The 16,234-nt window shown below is 56.9% G+C and overlaps 1 protein-coding gene across 5 annotated transcripts; it reads right to left on the bottom strand.

The window, feature by feature from the left end:
- Window positions 1–273: 273 nt before the first annotated feature.
- PER1 (period circadian regulator 1) lies at window positions 274–15,201 on the bottom strand. Of its 5 annotated transcripts, none has more exons than XM_036895790.2 (23): window positions 15,090–15,200; window positions 9,445–9,864; window positions 9,229–9,327; window positions 8,981–9,135; window positions 8,764–8,885; window positions 8,470–8,671; window positions 8,263–8,314; window positions 7,993–8,135; window positions 7,531–7,609; window positions 7,347–7,453; window positions 7,014–7,167; window positions 6,825–6,933; window positions 6,605–6,736; window positions 6,271–6,376; window positions 5,997–6,168; window positions 5,778–5,908; window positions 5,377–5,553; window positions 4,511–4,753; window positions 3,019–3,629; window positions 2,402–2,588; window positions 2,007–2,196; window positions 1,523–1,673; window positions 274–1,114 (listed from the first exon to the last, which is right to left on the bottom strand). In XM_036895790.2, the coding sequence occupies exons 2-23, from the start codon at window positions 9,717–9,719 to the stop codon at window positions 866–868; spliced, it is 3,846 nt and encodes a 1,281-aa protein (XP_036751685.1). In that variant the 5' UTR covers window positions 9,720–9,864; window positions 15,090–15,200; the 3' UTR covers window positions 274–865. The 5 variants fall into 5 exon arrangements, with proteins under 5 accessions (XP_036751685.1, XP_036751686.1, XP_036751687.1 ...); XM_036895791.2 differs by lacking the exon at window positions 15,090–15,200 and adding an exon at window positions 11,288–11,848; XM_036895792.2 differs by lacking the exon at window positions 15,090–15,200 and adding an exon at window positions 10,752–11,211.
- Between the last annotated feature and the right edge of the window lie 1,033 nt (window positions 15,202–16,234).

The raw sequence follows: 16,234 nt of genomic DNA, 5'->3' as shown, positions 1-16,234 counted from the left end.
CATGTGACCTGGAGGTTAAGCCCTTCACCACAAGTTGCCTCTCATCTCCTTCCCAGGACAAACCCAGAGGAGGTAACGGTTAGAGGTGAGAGTAGGCTTTAATTAGGTGATTTAGCAGACTCAGTAAGACTTTTAAGGTGGAAAGGGTGTGGGACGAAGAGGTCTGCGGTAGTCAGGGGAGGAATTACTCTCCCTACAACCTTCCTGGAAGGGGGTGGGCGGCACATCTCCCCATAGCTTCCCTCACCCAACCCTAAACTTCATTCCACAAGATCTTTTTTCTTTTTGTATTAGAAAAAATAACAGACACAATATCAAAAACACAAATGCCACTGGTAGAGGGTACAGCTGAGAACACCTGGGTCCCACCTGAGGGGCAGCACCAGGGACTCCATGGTCCACCAACCTCCCCCACCCTGGAGCAGCTAGGGGTTTGGACCACTGGGTCCTGCTTGGGCCTCAGGCCCTCCTCCTCCCATCTGGGAAGGAGGTGGGAGAGAGGGCTATCTCCCCCAATAAATAAGTGCAGCCCCGACCCTAGGGACCAGGACTCTGGCTCAGGTGGAACTTGGAGAGATCACTTCAGCAGCTTGTCAGCAACCTTGCCCAGGGGAAGGAAGAGCTTCTCACCAAGCACCGGAGGTGAGGCTTCTGTGGGCTGCGCTAAAGAGTTCCACCCTCTGTACCCTAAAAGGCCAGAGGCAGCCCCTGGATCGTGGGCTGGTGGTGGGGGTCCTGCCCCCTACAGCGGGAGAAGCTGGGGCAGTTTCCTACTGGTTGGTCCACCCACATCTGAGTTCTGAGTGTTGAGACATGGGAGAAAGATGCTTCTCATGCACTCCTGGAGATGGCCCCAAAATGTAGTCTAGCTGGTACCATTTTCTGTGGCAGGAAAGTCTGGACTGGACATGCTCCCACCTTGTTCCTCCTCCTCCATGGCCAGGTCCTGAGAGCTTGAGACCCTGGCCCCAGCTTGGGCCTGGGCCTCATCTTCACCCTCACCCTCACCACCACCCTCCTCCATGGGCTCCAGCCCCAGTCCGTCCAGTTCAGAGAAGAGCGGGTCATCAGAGTGGCCAGGGTCTTGAGTGCTACTACCGCAGTCCACACAGGCCTTGGTGGGAGAGAGGGGATGAGTCAGGTGGGGTTCTCATTGCTGACCTGCCACCCCCCAGCTTCCCTTGTCCCCAGCCCAAGAGCACTTCCCAAAAACATACTCCCAAGAAACACTAGTCTACACAGAGGCACATGGGGCCAACATGATTGGAAAAACATTGTACCCAGAGTATCTAGACCCCAGCATGGGACAGTCACGGTGTACATCAGCAATGGATTGGCCCAGAAATGGTCTACAAAAACTCATGTGGTTTAACACTATATAACCCAACAGCAAACTTAGTGGAATTAACATCCCTCAGAATTAATGACCCAAGGACAATGAGGGTATCAGCCCTTAGCCTCTATTCTTTGAACTTAAGCTTAATTCTTTCTTCTTTCCCCGGGCCCAGACTTCTCTTCTCACCATCACATCAAGGGCCCGAGGCAGCTGGCCCTTCCGGACCCAGGAATGCACAGCACCCAGTTCCCTCCGCTGGTCTTCTGAGAACCGAGGCTGCTGCTTCTGCATGGCCCGGAGCCGCTCCCGGTCCTGCTTGAGCACAGAGGCCATATCCCTGCCCAGGGAAAGGGTTCAGAAGGCAGAAGCTGGAAGCCAGGGCTAGGGACCACAAGGCTGGCATTCTTCCTCTACCCCATCTGCCCACCTGCTGCCTCATGTTCTTCCCCTGAACCAGTCCTCTGAGAGTTGAGGGTTTACAAGACCAGGACAGCCGCCCTTGGCCTGGAAGGAACTAATGATGGGGCTCCAAGGGGCTGGGGTAAGAAGGGAAGCCCTAGGGCAGAGCTAGCCCCAGAAAAGAAAATCTTTACTTAGCTGGGAAATGAGGCTGGCCCAGACTCCCCACCCCTATGAAAGGGAAGCAGAGGTGGCCTCTGAAAGTCCTCACCTAGAGGGCACCTGGTAGGTCATCATGACATGCTGGTCAGCATTGGCCATGAGCAGCCAGATGGGATCCTGGAGCACATATTTAATGACCTGGTCCCCAGGCTCAGCCCTGGCCTGGGCAACCCCAGCTTCAGCCTCGGAAGAGTCGATGCTGCCGAAGTACTTGCTCGTGTGGCTGCTCTGACTGCTGCCTGTGAAGCAGAGTAGCCAGCCAACTGAGTCAGGACAGCTGGCACTTCCACCTCCAGGGCCTTACAAGGCCTCCATCGAGGCCACACATCCAGCCCACTGGCCTTCAGAAGCAAGGCATGGGCCCAGGCCACTCAGTCAAGGTGGACCCTGGCCTCCCAACTCCCCAGCCACTGCCCAATCCTGGGAAGTGTTGGGAGCACTCACGCGTGATGCTGGCTGAGGTGCTGCCCCCTTCATGGGAGCCTGATCCAGACCCAGAGCCCAAGCCAGAGCCCGAGGAGCCCGAGGCAGCAGAGCCTGTGCCAGAGCGAGAGTCCTCTTGAAGCAGCAACTCCAGCAGGTCGCTGGAACCCGAAAGCACATCCTGATTGGAGGACTCAGTTACCTCCACCTAGAGGGGCAGAAGGGACAGGGAGGGATTAAGGGCTCCCTTCAACTACTTCCTCTGGTTGTGGGGACCATATCCCACCCCAGTGGCTTCTGTTCCCACTCCAAGACAGTGGAGTCAGGTTGAGAGGAGAGCCGGCAAAGGGTAGGGACATGATGCTGGACCCTTTCTAAGTTGCAGATAAACTCTTAGAAGTTATTGGGCTGTGCTTGCTACCTGTCAGATAGACAGGACTGTCCCCATTTCACAGATGAGGCAGCTGATTTCTGCATCCTTCAGAAATTCAGCTGGGGTCTCCCACCCCATGAAACCATCTCCTGGAGACTGAGGCCAGGCAGGCAGAGGGCAGGGCAGAAAGGAGCACAAGGTGGAGGAACAGTGGTGGCACAGAACTACGTGGGGGTTGGTAAGAGGATGTGGGTTAAGTGCTCACCAGTCTGACCTCTGGCTCAGCAGCCTCCTCACTGGGAAGTGGGGGCCCAGCACTGCTCCCAGGGCCCCCTGCAACAGTACCCCCCTCAGCACGGAGGGACTCCTCAAGCTGCAGCAGATTTAGCTGGAGCGGGGAGCTGCATCTCGAGTTGAATAGTGGAGAGTCTGGGCGGTGGGGAGGGCTGGGGGGCAGTGGCGGCAGGGACGGGGAAGGGGAGTGGGAGGCAGGGGTAGAAGGCCCCTCAGCAGGGGTCTGGGGTACCCCATAGGGATAGCTGGATGGGGTAGGGAACAAATAATTAGGAAGCACCAAGGCTACCATTGGGGTCACCAAAGGAGCAGAGAAAGCTTCAGGGGGCATAGAAGTGGGGGCAGAGGGAAGAGGTTGGGGGCCTCCTCGGGGGGAGAACACTGGGAGTGGGTAGGGCTGGACCACAGCTGGGAAGGGAGTAGTGGCTGGTGGTGGGGGCCAGGGGGCAGAAGGTGGCACAGGTGAGGGGTGGGAGACATAGCAGGGAGCTTCAGCCCGGGGAGTTGGGTGGTGGCGTGAGCGCTTGGCTTTGGATCGGCAGTGGTGTCGGCGGCCAGCAGGTATGGGGCCATGGTGACAGCCTGTAGGGAGAGACTAGGGTTAGTGAGAGCCTCAACCTGGGGATTAGCACCCCTATGACCACCACTGCCATGCCACTCTGACCAGGAAAGAGGGCAGGTGAAGGCCCAAGACAAGAGTTTGGCCTACAGGCCTACAAAGAACTGAGTGGAAGAAATCTTTGGGGAAGAATTACAGGAGGTAGGGACAAGGGTATTTATTGAGAAAGGAGCCAGGGAAAGGAAGGGTTACATGAGGGGTCAAGTTGTGGGTATGCATTGGACATAGGCATGCTGGCAAATGGGAGAAGACAAGATGGTCCATGACTGCAAACAGGCAGGCAGCTTTGGTCCATCCACCAAACTCCCACAGCCACTGTCAGCCTGGGCACTCCTACTGCCTGTTGAGGTCATGATCTGCCTAGCTCACAGCAGAGTGAAAAGGTGAGCAGGAAAGCCCAGTTCTGAGTCCTGCATCTGCCTGTAAGGGACCTCCCTCGGGCACCCAGAAGACTGCCATCTGCCCCTGAAGTTCCACCCAACCCGGAGTTGTTCAAGCCCTCCTTGCCTGTATCTGGTCCAGAGTCTATTTACAGATCTCTTAGTGACAACTGAGTCCTAAGTGGGGATACTTCCTGCCCCTGTCCCCAGGCTGGGCCTGAAGTAACTTACCTGCAACTGAGCATCTCTCTGCCAGTCTCAGAGCCGGCCCCCAGGCTGCCCTCCTCTGGCTGCAGCCAGGAACCCCAGCTAGCAAGGAGCCTGTCCCTAGGCAGGGCCCTGGTGGTGGAGGCATCAGCCTGAGTCCCTGGAGCAGAAACATCTCCCCCACAAGAACCCTCTTCCCAGAAAATGTGGGCCCAGACTGGGCAGTGGGAGGGTTCAGGGATGTCCCAGGTAGTTACCTCGCTCGCCAGGGGCCAAGGGGGCCGTGGAGGAGCCATCAAGTCCACGCAGCCTGCCAAGGTCACGGAAGCGGCTGAGGAAGGCCTGCTCCTCCTTCTGTGTGTGCAGGGATAGCACAGCCTTGGTTAGGCCCACTGGGCGGTAGGCATCTGGGGCTGGGTCAGGGGCTACTGTGGGGCTGGGGGCGGGGCTGGGGGCTGGGCCGGGAACCAGTCCAGGCAGGTCTTCCATCATGACGATGTCTGAGAAAAGTGAGATGAGGGAAAGGTCATTAAAATCATCTTAGGGGTTAACACATCTGCACCGTCCCTGCTCCCCCCCCACCTGACCTGCTCCTATCCAACAGCTTAGCCAACCCCTGACCTCTGCCCCACAACCAAGCCTAGGCCCCAGGTGCATCTCTTGGCCACCTCCCTACCACTGAGGACTAGCTCTGGGCCCTCTTCTCCATGCAAAGCTGTCCCTTGATGAGAGAATACTCAGTACGCTCCAGTGGCACTACCTATTGGAAGGGAAGCCCTTTCTTGCCCTTCCCTCACACGTTTTCCAGGTCAATGCTCAAAGACCCTTCAGGGGTTTCAAAAGTCCTTGCCTTCAAACCTTCTGTGGTCAGCAACTCTGGGTTAAACCCCCTGACCCTAGACTTTGTGTGAGAACCGACCATAAGAGCACACCAAGCAGGAGGGGGAAGACAAAGCAGTAGAAGCTGGTGGAGGGAGAGCACGCAGCAGTAGACCCCCATTAGGATGGAGGCCTCCTTCTCCACATCAGGGACCACAGTGGGAGGGAAAAGCAGGCAGGAGGGAGCTCTGGCTGCGGGGACCAAGTGGAACCCGGACACTGCCCCCTCACTCCACGCCCATACCCGACTCTGGGGGCTTCTTGTCTCCCACGTGGACGATGGTGGAGCTGAAGCTACACTGACTGGTGATGGACACCACGCTCTCCGCCTTATTGGCCAGGGCGAGCGGGCTCAGGGTGCCTCCCACCACGGGTTCCTTCCGCGGGGTGGCCCCCTCCCCAGACAGCACTGACGATGGATCTGTGCAGAGAGATGGCACCAGTTACCACTGTGACCCCCCACAAGAGGTCAGAAGAGGAAACCCTGGTGGGGGTGGGTTGACAGTAGGGAGGAATCTGGAGATCTGGAGGCTGGGAGGGGGGCAAGGCAGAGCAAAGTGGGGGCCCCAGTGGCAGAAGGGTAGAGACACAGGGCCAGCGGGCCACGGCTGGGCAGTGGGCGCAGGGCATGCCCCAGGCCTTTACCTTTCTTGGCCCCCACAGAGACTGTGCCTGTCCTCTGTTTGTCATCATCGGAGGCCGAAGAGGCAGTGCAGGAGGAGGAGGAGGCACATTTACGCTTGGTTGTGCTGGGAATGTTGCAGCTCTCCAGGTACCTAACAATGCACCAGAGGATGAGAGGGGGGACTGGCAGGTGAGGTAAGGCCAGGGCCTGAGTGGGAGGAGGTGCCTGGCTGGCCTTACCGGAGGATGCTGTCCAGGCAGTTGATCTGCTGGTAGGAACAACTGGAGGCTTCTTTCCTCTCAGCCTCCTCAGGGACCAAGGCTGGTGGGGCTTGGACTGGAGCAGGGGTGGCCTCCAGCTCTGGGTCTGGGGACTGGTAAGGAAGGGTCTTGGTCTTAAATGTGCCTGTAGCTGAGACAAGGAGAGATAAAGGAGAGAAGAGCTCCTCTGAGTTGGGGTGAAGGTCAAGGGACCCCTGGGTCTCACTCCTCACCCACACCCTCACCAACGTACCAGGGAGGTGGGGTTGGGGTGGAGGCCGGGCCCGGGACTCAATAAAAAGCTGCTGCCCCTGATGCTTCACCAGATGCACATCCTTACAGATCTGCTGGAAGGTAACCTATGGGACAAAGCAGGGAAGCATTGGGAGGGCCTGGTCAGCATCAGGGGCCCAGGGCACAGTGCAATAAGAAGGTGTCAGTGGGGAGGCATGGAGGCTGCAAGGAGAGCAGGCCATGGAGGAAAAGGAATGGGGACAAGGTAGAGCTCCTCTGGGATTGGCTATGCTGATTCTGAGAAGACCAGGAAAATGGGGAACTAGAGGGTGAAGTGGGAGGGGGACACTCACCGGGACAGGAGGCCCAGGCCCCTCGGCATCTCCCCCATTGCTGTCACTGGAGGAGCCGGGGCTGAGAAGAGGGCCTGGAGAAGTCACAGGGCCAACTCCACAGAGCCCCGTGGGGCCAGGGCTGTGCACAGGCTGACACAAGAGGAGGGACCGGTTAGATGTTGATGGCCCACTCCCTACCAGCTTGCCATTGCCCAGGCCCCCTCCCCTTAACTCTCACCTGTAACAACAACCGGTGGATCTGCTCTGATAGCTCCTGGACATCAGGGTCCAGGGACAGAGTTGGGCTGGGGGCCGGAGGAGTGAACACATCCTCATTCAGGGGTGCCCTGTGGAAGGATGAGTTGAGCCCTACCCCCTCCTACACCATCCCTTCCCCCAATGCCAGCTCTGGGGTACTGCCACTTACGTGCGCACTTTGTGGCGACCCAATACAAAGGCCACTTTGCGGCTCCAAGGGTGCACGAAGCCAGCCCAGCTGGTGTCCATGGTGACATACTCCCCATTACGGGCACAGAAGCGGATAGGGGAGTGGTCAAAGGGCTGGCCAGCCAGCTGCAGGACTGAAGGGAGTGGGAAATGAGGTGAGGGTCAAAGGGAGGGAGATCTGGGTAATGGGGTGGGGGGGGTACCCTACTGGAGATCCTACTGAAGGACAGACCAGGGCACTGAGGGATATAACCACAAGGGCAGTTATTAGGAAGCCCTGGAGACTAGGGGGAACAGGATGAGAGGAACTCACTCTTCTTGTGGATGGCCAGCATGAGGGGGCGATCATCAGGATGCAGGAACAGGAGCACTGGGGCCCCCAGGAGGTCCTGGGGGAGATAGCCCAGCAGTGGGGCAGCCCTGAAACAGGAGAAGGCATCAGAGTGGCCATGGCCTCAGCTCTGGCCAGCCCTTTTTCCACCAGGTCCTGACCTCACCTTTCGTCCACATCCTGAAAGAGGCAGCTGGGTGTGTGCCGTGTAGTGAAGATCCTCTTGTCTGGGGGGATCCGGGGAGCTGAGGCACAGAAAGAGTGGCCATTGGGTTTCATCCAGAATGGTCCAGCTCCTCAGTCCTCCATACTGCCTGGGTCCAAGCTGACTGGCAATCCTCCCTACAGCTCTGCCCTGGACCCTCTGGTCTACAAAGATGGTCTTGTGCACCAAACCAATAATGAAACTGAGAACAAGGCATTCTTCTTCATCCTTTCTTCGTTTGGGGCTCTGATCCAACTCTACTTTTTACAGGGGACTCCAACACTCACCATCATAATACCTTCCCTGCTCTAAGATTCTGAAGGGCTAGGTCATGCCTCCCAGACCCATGTCTTGCTACATCCCTAGCCTAGAGAAGATACCCTTACTCTTACCCCCACCAGGCCAGGCCCCTGGCCTGCCCACCTTCATAACCCGAATGGATGCGTTCTGCAATGAGTAGGCAGCATGGCTGCGCAAGAGCTCCATCTGGGATCCGGATCTTGGTCACATATGGGGTTAAGCGGAATGGTTGGTACCGAGGCCCAGGATCTCGGTCAGGACCTCCTCTAGTGAGAGAAAGAAAGAGGCATTAGGGACTAACCATGGGGGCCACCCACCCTCCACCCCCAGATTACATCCCACACAGCAAAGAAGGGTTTGTAAAAGGTGGGAGGTCCCAGTTCTCCCACCTACCTGATACGGCAGAAGACAGACTTCTCCTGGGTGAAGTCCTTGAGGCCTGAACCTGGGACAGACCAGAAGGGCAATGAGCATAGCCTCCCATACCCTCTCTGGGCTGAGAGGAACTCAGCAAGGAAAAGCTTGGGTCCTCTGGCCCCCTCATGGCAAGAACTTCTGGAGACTTCTCATCCCTCCCCTGCAAGCACTTGAAGACCTCACCTGCTGAGGCTCCAGTGCCCCAGGTGGGCAGGCGAGATGGGGCAGTGGAACCATAGAAGACGCCCACATCCTGGGGAGCCAGGAGCTCTGAGAAGCGAGCACCCCGGAACACATCGCGCTTGCAGCGCAGCAGGATACCTGCCTGCTCCGAAATGTACACGATGCGGCCTGTCAGGAAGGAGACAGCCACGGAGAAAGTATCCTAGGCAAGAAAGCGAGGACAAGAGCAGATTCAGGAGTTGTGGGAGTAGGGATGGAGGTGGACTGGGAGGCATAGGCCGGGCAGCAGCTGACCTGGTTGCGAAGAGTGTACTCAGATGTGATATGCTCCAGCTCCTCCAGGGTATAGGTAGACATATCCATGGCACAAGGCTCACCCTCCTCCAGGCTCCACTGCTGGTAGTATTCCTGGTTGGCTGCAGGGTGAGGGTAGTGAAGCATATAATGAGGAGACTGCCCCACCATGGCATCCCAGGACCCAGCCATTGCCCTCCCAGGAAGTACCACTCACCCTGCACCTGCTTGACACAGGCCAGAGCATACTGTAATGTGGCCAGGGTCCCAGAGCGGCCCTTGCCCCGGCGCTCTGGTGGCAGGCGAAGCTTGAGCTCCCGCAGAGCCATCATGAGTTCCTTCTGGGTCCTTGCCCGTGCTGACTGTTCACTGCTACAGGGCCCACAAGAAAGGAAGGTACAGAGGCATTAGCCCCAGAGTGTGGCCCAGGCCCCCAGGCCCCTCCCCCACCCTCCCCCCACAAACCTGCAGCCACTGGTAGATGGGTTGTCCTGCTCTGAGCTGGCACTCAGGAGACTGTAGGCAATGGAACTGCTGGGTGGAGATGGGCTCTGAGAGTTTGTGCTGGGAAGAAGGAATGGGCCCAAATGAGGGGAAAGTGGCCAACACCATTGGCCTATCTTCTAGTTCATCCTGCTCACAAGCCTACTCCCAGACCCTGCAACACATACCCATACACACCTTTTACTGCTCTCAGTGGTCTCCAGGAGGGCTGAGTCCTTGCCGTTGCCGGAGGAGGAGCTATGTGAGCTCCGCTGTGAAGCACCCCTGGACTCGGGCCCATTGGACTCATTGCCGCTTGACCCATTGCTGTTGGCATCTGTGTCATCAGCCAGGCTGGGGCCAGGGCAAGACCGGTGCTGGGGAGGCCCAGGGGATGGGGCCCCTCCAGGACAAAAGGATTCCCCTGGCCTGGGGTCCCCTATCCCATCAGCTCCTTCTAGAGGACTGCTCATGTTTGGGCCATGGAGAGGGCGGGAGGAAAAGAGAGAAGGCGGAGAGGCCACCACGAATGCACAAGGGGGCCGGGAAGCCTGGCGGCGGTAATGAGGTGGAAGATCCAAGCCTCTAAGGATTCGGAAGTTCGATCACAGCAGGTACCTGGAGAGAGACCCGGAAGTAGGACTTGGAGAAAGCTGGACTCTTAACTTTACAGTACCTGCCGGCTGCACTCAGCCTGCCTGCCCTCACGCTCCTGGACCCCAGGCTTCCAAAAGAGAGCCTATGTATGCTCCATTTCCTGTCCCCGGAGGGCGGTTGCAGGTGGGAAAGGGCCTCTCTGAGCTTTCCCCTACATTCCCAGCCAGAGTGGCCAGGGTAAGTAGCGCCTGAGCAATAGACTAGAACTACGGCGGTGGGCCAAATCCCGGACACTTCCCATTCCCCAAATCCCATAGGCCCCCACTCTGCCTGGGACTCCAAGGTATCCGATTAGGAGGTGAGCCTGTCACCTCCTATATTTAGGCCTCCGGGCTAATTTTATCCGGGGGCGGTGCCACCCCCGCTGCACATGCGCGACCCCACCACGCGCTTCCGCCACCGCCGCCGCGGTCGCCAGGGAAACCGACGTCAGCAGCTGAGCTCAGCGGTTGCCGTAGGGACCACAGGAGGGTGGAAGGGGCGACCCCTCCCCCATTTCCCGGCGGAAACTGGAGCGACCCACTCCCACACTACTGGGTGGGGCCAGGGGGTCGCCCACTTCTAATACGTCCCCAGTCCCTGGAGAGCCCGGTGGCCATCGGGGTTCCGGGGTCTGGCCTTGCTCCCAGGGTCAAAACACAACCGCCACCGCCCTCGGCGCCAAAGCTCTCGCCTGGATTCGTCATTCTGGTGAAGACACAGCGTTTTTCCGGACCCTGCACCCTCTCCCGAACCCCAGAACCGAAGTCGGCACCTGCCACTGTCAGGGACCCAGGAATCCTCCTTCCTCAGTCCTCTACTTTCCTAGACACCCCTCACCCCACCCCATCCGAAGCAGACACCCTCACCTCTGAGCAAAGGACGCACAACAGCCACAGAGGATAGTTCTTTCAACTACACTCCCAGGGCCCCAAGCATTTTCTGAGTGCCAGGAGAAAAGAGAAGGCTGTGGCCAACAGCAGGAACTAGCGACGGGAACGGGATGTTCCAGCCCGAACTGGACTGACATCACAGCCGGCGCGGGGCCAGGGATTGGAGGGGGGAGCGCGGGGTGCATGGAAGGCCTGAAAGGGGTCCTGGTGCTGGGCAAAACCGAGGACTCCTGAGTGACAAAAAAGGCTGCAGGGGACATGCCTGCCGAATGTTGGGTGTGGGGCCGGGATAGCTGGCAACGGGCGACAAAGCTGGAGGTAAGGTAAGCGGGTTAGGAGTGCTGACACCCGGTGCAGGGTTGCAGGGAACATCTAGGTCCCCGGGGGCCAAGGAAGGGTGGACAGCGGCAAGGCAGGCGTATTATTGGTTTGCCGTCTGAGCGCCTGTGCCAAAAGCAGCCCATCAGGCTGGAAGTGGCGGTAATCTGCCTCGGGGCCGTGGAGATGCCTACCTGGCCGCGCGAGCGCCCTCCGACCGCCCGACCCCGGTGGTTGCAAGTCCGCAGCGGAGTGGAAGCTCAGCGGAGCCAGGAGGCGGGTTGCATAATGCCTGGCACTGCCCCTCATTGGCCTCCAGGCGACAGAGCCGCAGGCCCCGCCCCCGATTGGCTGGGGATCTGGTCCCGGCGCCTGATTGGCTACTGGCTCCCACTGAGGTCAGGACTGTCACACACTCGGGCGCACGTGGATCTGGGTGCTGGCGCTGGGCTGAAGGGCCCCAGAGAAAACCGCCCAGCCAATGGGCGCAGGACGCCTAGCACAGTAAATAATGGAATGGAGGGGAGAGGAGGTAAGCTGCCCCTCTTCAAGGAAAAATGCCTGGACCACAGTTAGGTGCTGAGCAGCCCTGCAGAACAGTACACGGTGGCCTTAACAGAGATGAGGAAAAGAAATGCAGACCCTGGGAGGTGGGCCAAGCTGGATAAGATGTCTGGTCCCTGAGAGGAGGGGGACAAACAGAAACCTGGCTTGGCCTTACCTGGGTTCCCCTCCCAAGCTTTGGCATCATAATAAAGCCATTTTACCCAACCCCTTCCTCTGACACTTTAAATCCTGCTGACAGCTGAGAGCAGTTGAGGGTCCACGTGTGATGGGGGGGTGGAGTGTGGGGGAGGGTGCAAACAATAGAAGGGACAGCAAGAGCCAATACGGGGCTGTGAAGGGAAACAATAGCAGGTGCCTCTGTGGCCAATCAGAGAAAAGGTCTCCAGGCAGCCTACATGGTGACTAGTGCTTCTTCTCCTCTGAGGATGCAGCCACCCACAGTTAGGGCTGCCCCAAAAGTGGGGCCAGGAAGCCAAGACTATAGGGTAATAGAGGGGGTGACTGAAAGAACAGACCAACTGGGACCCTAGACAGAGAAAGGTGGAGTGGCGAGGGCTTCAGATCTCCACAAGTAGGAAAAGATCCAAGAACCTCACTTGTCACTTTATTGTATTCCCAGAACCCTACATATGATAAGTGATCAATAAACCTGGTGATTTTGTTAACAGGGATAGACAGAAAAGCCCAAGGGGCCTCAGCAGTGGAGACAGGGCTGGAAATTACAACTTCTAACGGATGGGGGTGGGGATGGGGAGGTGGGGGGTTGAAAGGGGGTGGTCGCGGGAGCAAAACACTGAGTCCTAATATGAGAAAAAAAGTGTCCGACTGGGCCAGGGAGAGCTGCAGTTACACAGACCCCTCTATCCAAGACTGTGATGAGTAGTTCCTCTCAGGGCTCCCGGGAAATGTGGGTGGCAAGTGAACAGGCCCACAAGCATAAGCTGGCATAGTCGTATGTGGGTGTACTTCCCTCACTGTCACGTGGCCTAGGCTTTCCTAGACAATGGTGTTCTCCATAGGGGCGGGGGAGGAGGAGGGTTCTGTGGAAAAGCTGGGACAGAGGGATGTTATAAAATATATTACCCAGAAAAACCAAAGCCAGGAAACAAAGAATTCAGGAGCCTGGATTCTCAAAATGTTACCCCAACTTATATACTATGGCCTAGTCCCTTGTCTCATTTTCAGACAACTCTTCTGGAAACGTCGTTTTTTTTTCCTTCCCGGCTCTCCCTAGGGATTTAGGTGTGCTCTCCCCTAACAAAGGCAGTTCTTGTTCCCCCACCTCCACATCTATCTTTTGCATAGACATACGGGTCTAGCACTCTAGAAGCCCCCACCTGCTCTCAAGGCCCTGCTTATCCTGCCTCACAGTCCCCACAATAACCAACCCCTGCTGCCGTCAATGGAGGAGAGGGGGGCGGGAGACAGTGGTGACGTCAAAGCGGAGGAAGGGGCCGGGCAAGGCAGCCGGGGAATGTGGGGCAGGGAGACTGGAGAGGCAGCGGTTTGGGAGGTGGCCAGCCCAAGAGGGCGGCGGCCAGCGCACTTGGGAACATCTTGTTCTCTTGGCTGGTGGCCCAGGACATGCTCCCAGACTGGGCGCCTCCCCCAACCCAACGACAGCCATCCTGTCCCAAAGCCAGGGATTCCTGGAGAGAGGATTAGGAGGAAGGGGGTCCCCCGCCCCCGCCCCCACGCTTGCCTCTCTCCTCGACACTCGCACCGCTCTCCCCTCAGCGTGTTCCTACAGCTCCTGGCACTGCTTTCCCCCTCTCCCAAACTGTACACATCTGCTGGCCCAGTTCCAAAGAGTCCGGGCGGGGAAGTTGGAGGCCCAGGTTCTGAGAGAGAGCACGCACCTTTGCTCCTTCCCAGGGGCCCCCTTCCCAACCTGAACCTCTTGTTACTGTGGCATCTGAGAGGGAGGAGGGGCACGGAGGAGAATAGGTTTAGGATGAGGAAATTGAACTGGGAAAGCAAATGACCCCGCTTGGGAATTAGAACCTGGGAGAGGTATAAAAGGGTGCAAGCTGGTACCTGAAGACCAGAAGAACCAGGAATAAGGAAATGGCATGGGAGTCACCAAAATTTGCAGAAAAACCTGAGAATACTTTCCATCCACAGCATTCACATAAATCTGTCACTACTGTTTTTTCATCTTACAGCCTCTTTTTTTAAAAGTTAAAACAATTTTAAAACATGACCCAGGCATTTTATTAAGCACTTTACATATATTATCTTGTTCAATCCCCAGAACAATTCTGTGAGATGGGTATTATTATCTCCATTCCACAAAGACCGACTAAGGTTCAGAATTACTAAACGTGCCTAAATTGCCTCATATGTTCTCTGGCTTTTAACAAGTGGATTCCAGAGTTTAAATCTGAGCTTTGATAATGGCTTGTCATTCTGGCTTCTTACCCTTTAGGAACCTATGAGGTGTTACCCACCACTGGGGAACCTGGGCCTCTTAAATATACAGCCGATTCTAAGTTTGGTGCCTAGAACACAGACTCCATCCACCCTCCACCCTCCTCTGGACAGGATCTCAGGCATTTAATTTTCACTCCTTACACAATCCGAATCATCATAGCCCCAGTTTTCACATGTTCACAAAGTTCTTGAGATCACCTTAGCAGTCATCAGTCCCAGGGATTTCCTAGGTAGGAACCCCACTTCCTCACTCTCCCATCTTACCAAGGTCTGGTTGGTTGTTACCAGAGCACCCTGTTGGTGCCTCCTCACTCCCAGGGTCTCAGGAAGACACGTACACAGCCAATCTGTATAACTGTATCCTCCCTCTCAGGACCCAGCAGTTGCTACCCTACCTTTAAACCCAAGGATGGCACCAAGGCCCAACCCCTCACCTTCACAAATAAGAAAGACATCCAGGGCCTTGATATTACTGGCTCAGGATCACACAAATCATCTCACCACCCTTTCTAAAAAATCACCACGTCAACACCCATTGATACCCTCCTACCCGCTCTACCAAGATTCTCCCTCCAGTCTCAGAATCCCGCCTCTTTCAAGTGTTTAAGGCACCTATCCAAAAGCAGCCACGCACTGCTATATCCCCCACCCCAACCCTCGCTCTCAGGAGTCCGGTACCCACACCTCCCTAGGAGCAGGCGGTCACAGCTCACTTAGGTCGCTGAGGGCGTCCGGGCCCCTCCCTCCAGGCAGTCAGGGGTCCCGGTGAGGGACCTGATGTCAGTGACTCTTGCCTGGCCCCCTCCCCCGTCTCTCTAGAGCTGAGAGAGCTCTATTCACAACCATCAGAGCTTCCACCACAGCGATCACACATTCGCATGATTCCCCGCCCCCCTCCACACACACACTCCATTAACACCCTTCCTGACAGAACACACCACCCTAGAAAAGTTCATAACGACCGCCGCTCATGTTCCCCAACTCTCAAGCACTCACAGCTCGCGGCGCACGCAGAGTCCGAATTCTTCCCATCCCTAACCTCGGCGACTAGGGTTGGCTATTCCAGGTCCACCCACCCGCAGGGCTGCCACGCCCCTCAAGCTTATTGGCCTAAGTAGGCCGACCCATGCTCCGCGCCGCGTGCGGCCGCCCGGCTCCCACCCAACCGCTATTGGCCCTACCGGCTGTCATCATCTTCTCATTGGCCATCTTGCCAACAGGCCTGCGAGCTCCACGTGCGGGAGGGGCCGCCCCAGAACGTTGATTGGAAGTTTTACGATAAGCCAAGCCTCCATCCACTTTTGAAGTTCTTATTGGCTCTGGCAACATCCCACCCTGCCTAGATCAGTGACGCAAATGCCCGTCCAGCCCTCCAAACTTCCCCATAGGCTGAGAGGTTTCGGAGCTGTAGAGGACACGTGCCGGCGGGCTCACGCGGCAACTTGTTTACCTAGAAGCTGGGGATTTTTCCTTGACGACACTCTTTCCGGAGACTGCGGAGTCTGCGCAGGCGCAGCGAGTGACACCTGTACGCAGGCGCAGATGTGAGTGGCAGTGGCGGTGGCAGTAGTTTTGTGTCAGGACCAGGGCGATCAGTCGTCTTGACAAGAGCGTCCCTCCCCCCGCGATGGGTTTCTGGCCCTGGGTTCCTGAGGTTATGAACAGCTGGAAGGTACGAGCTTTATGGTGAAGCGGTCTTCATATCTCCGTACCACGTGACGATGATGACGACGATGATAGCTACCTCCTGATTTTCTGTGGACCAGGCCAGGCGCTTCTTACAAACCGGGAGGAGGCCGGCTCCTTTACTACCACACTGCCTCACAAACGAGACTGATATCCAGAGGTTACGTCATACGATTAACATGCAAATCAGTTATAGCGCCAAGATTTGAACCTCGGTCCCTGACACTATGAAGGGTCCTAGGATGTACAGGAACCCAAACCTGGAAAGGCTTCAGTAGCTGAAGCACAAAAACAATCCTGAGCACCGTTTGCAATAAACCCTCAGTAAATGGTGGACATTACAATTACTGTTATCCTAACTTTAAGAATCACCTGGGCACCTTTTGAAATCTATTGCTTAGAAGCATCCCTGGTAGTTCTTAGGAGCTGACAAATTAAGGAAAAAGAAACATTAT

Source organism: Manis pentadactyla, chromosome 4, assembly GCF_030020395.1.
Source record: "Manis pentadactyla isolate mManPen7 chromosome 4, mManPen7.hap1, whole genome shotgun sequence".
Lineage (NCBI taxonomy): Eukaryota > Metazoa > Chordata > Mammalia > Pholidota > Manidae > Manis > Manis pentadactyla.
Note: the sequence above shows the minus strand (reverse complement) of the source record. Positions and strands in the feature narration are given on the sequence as shown.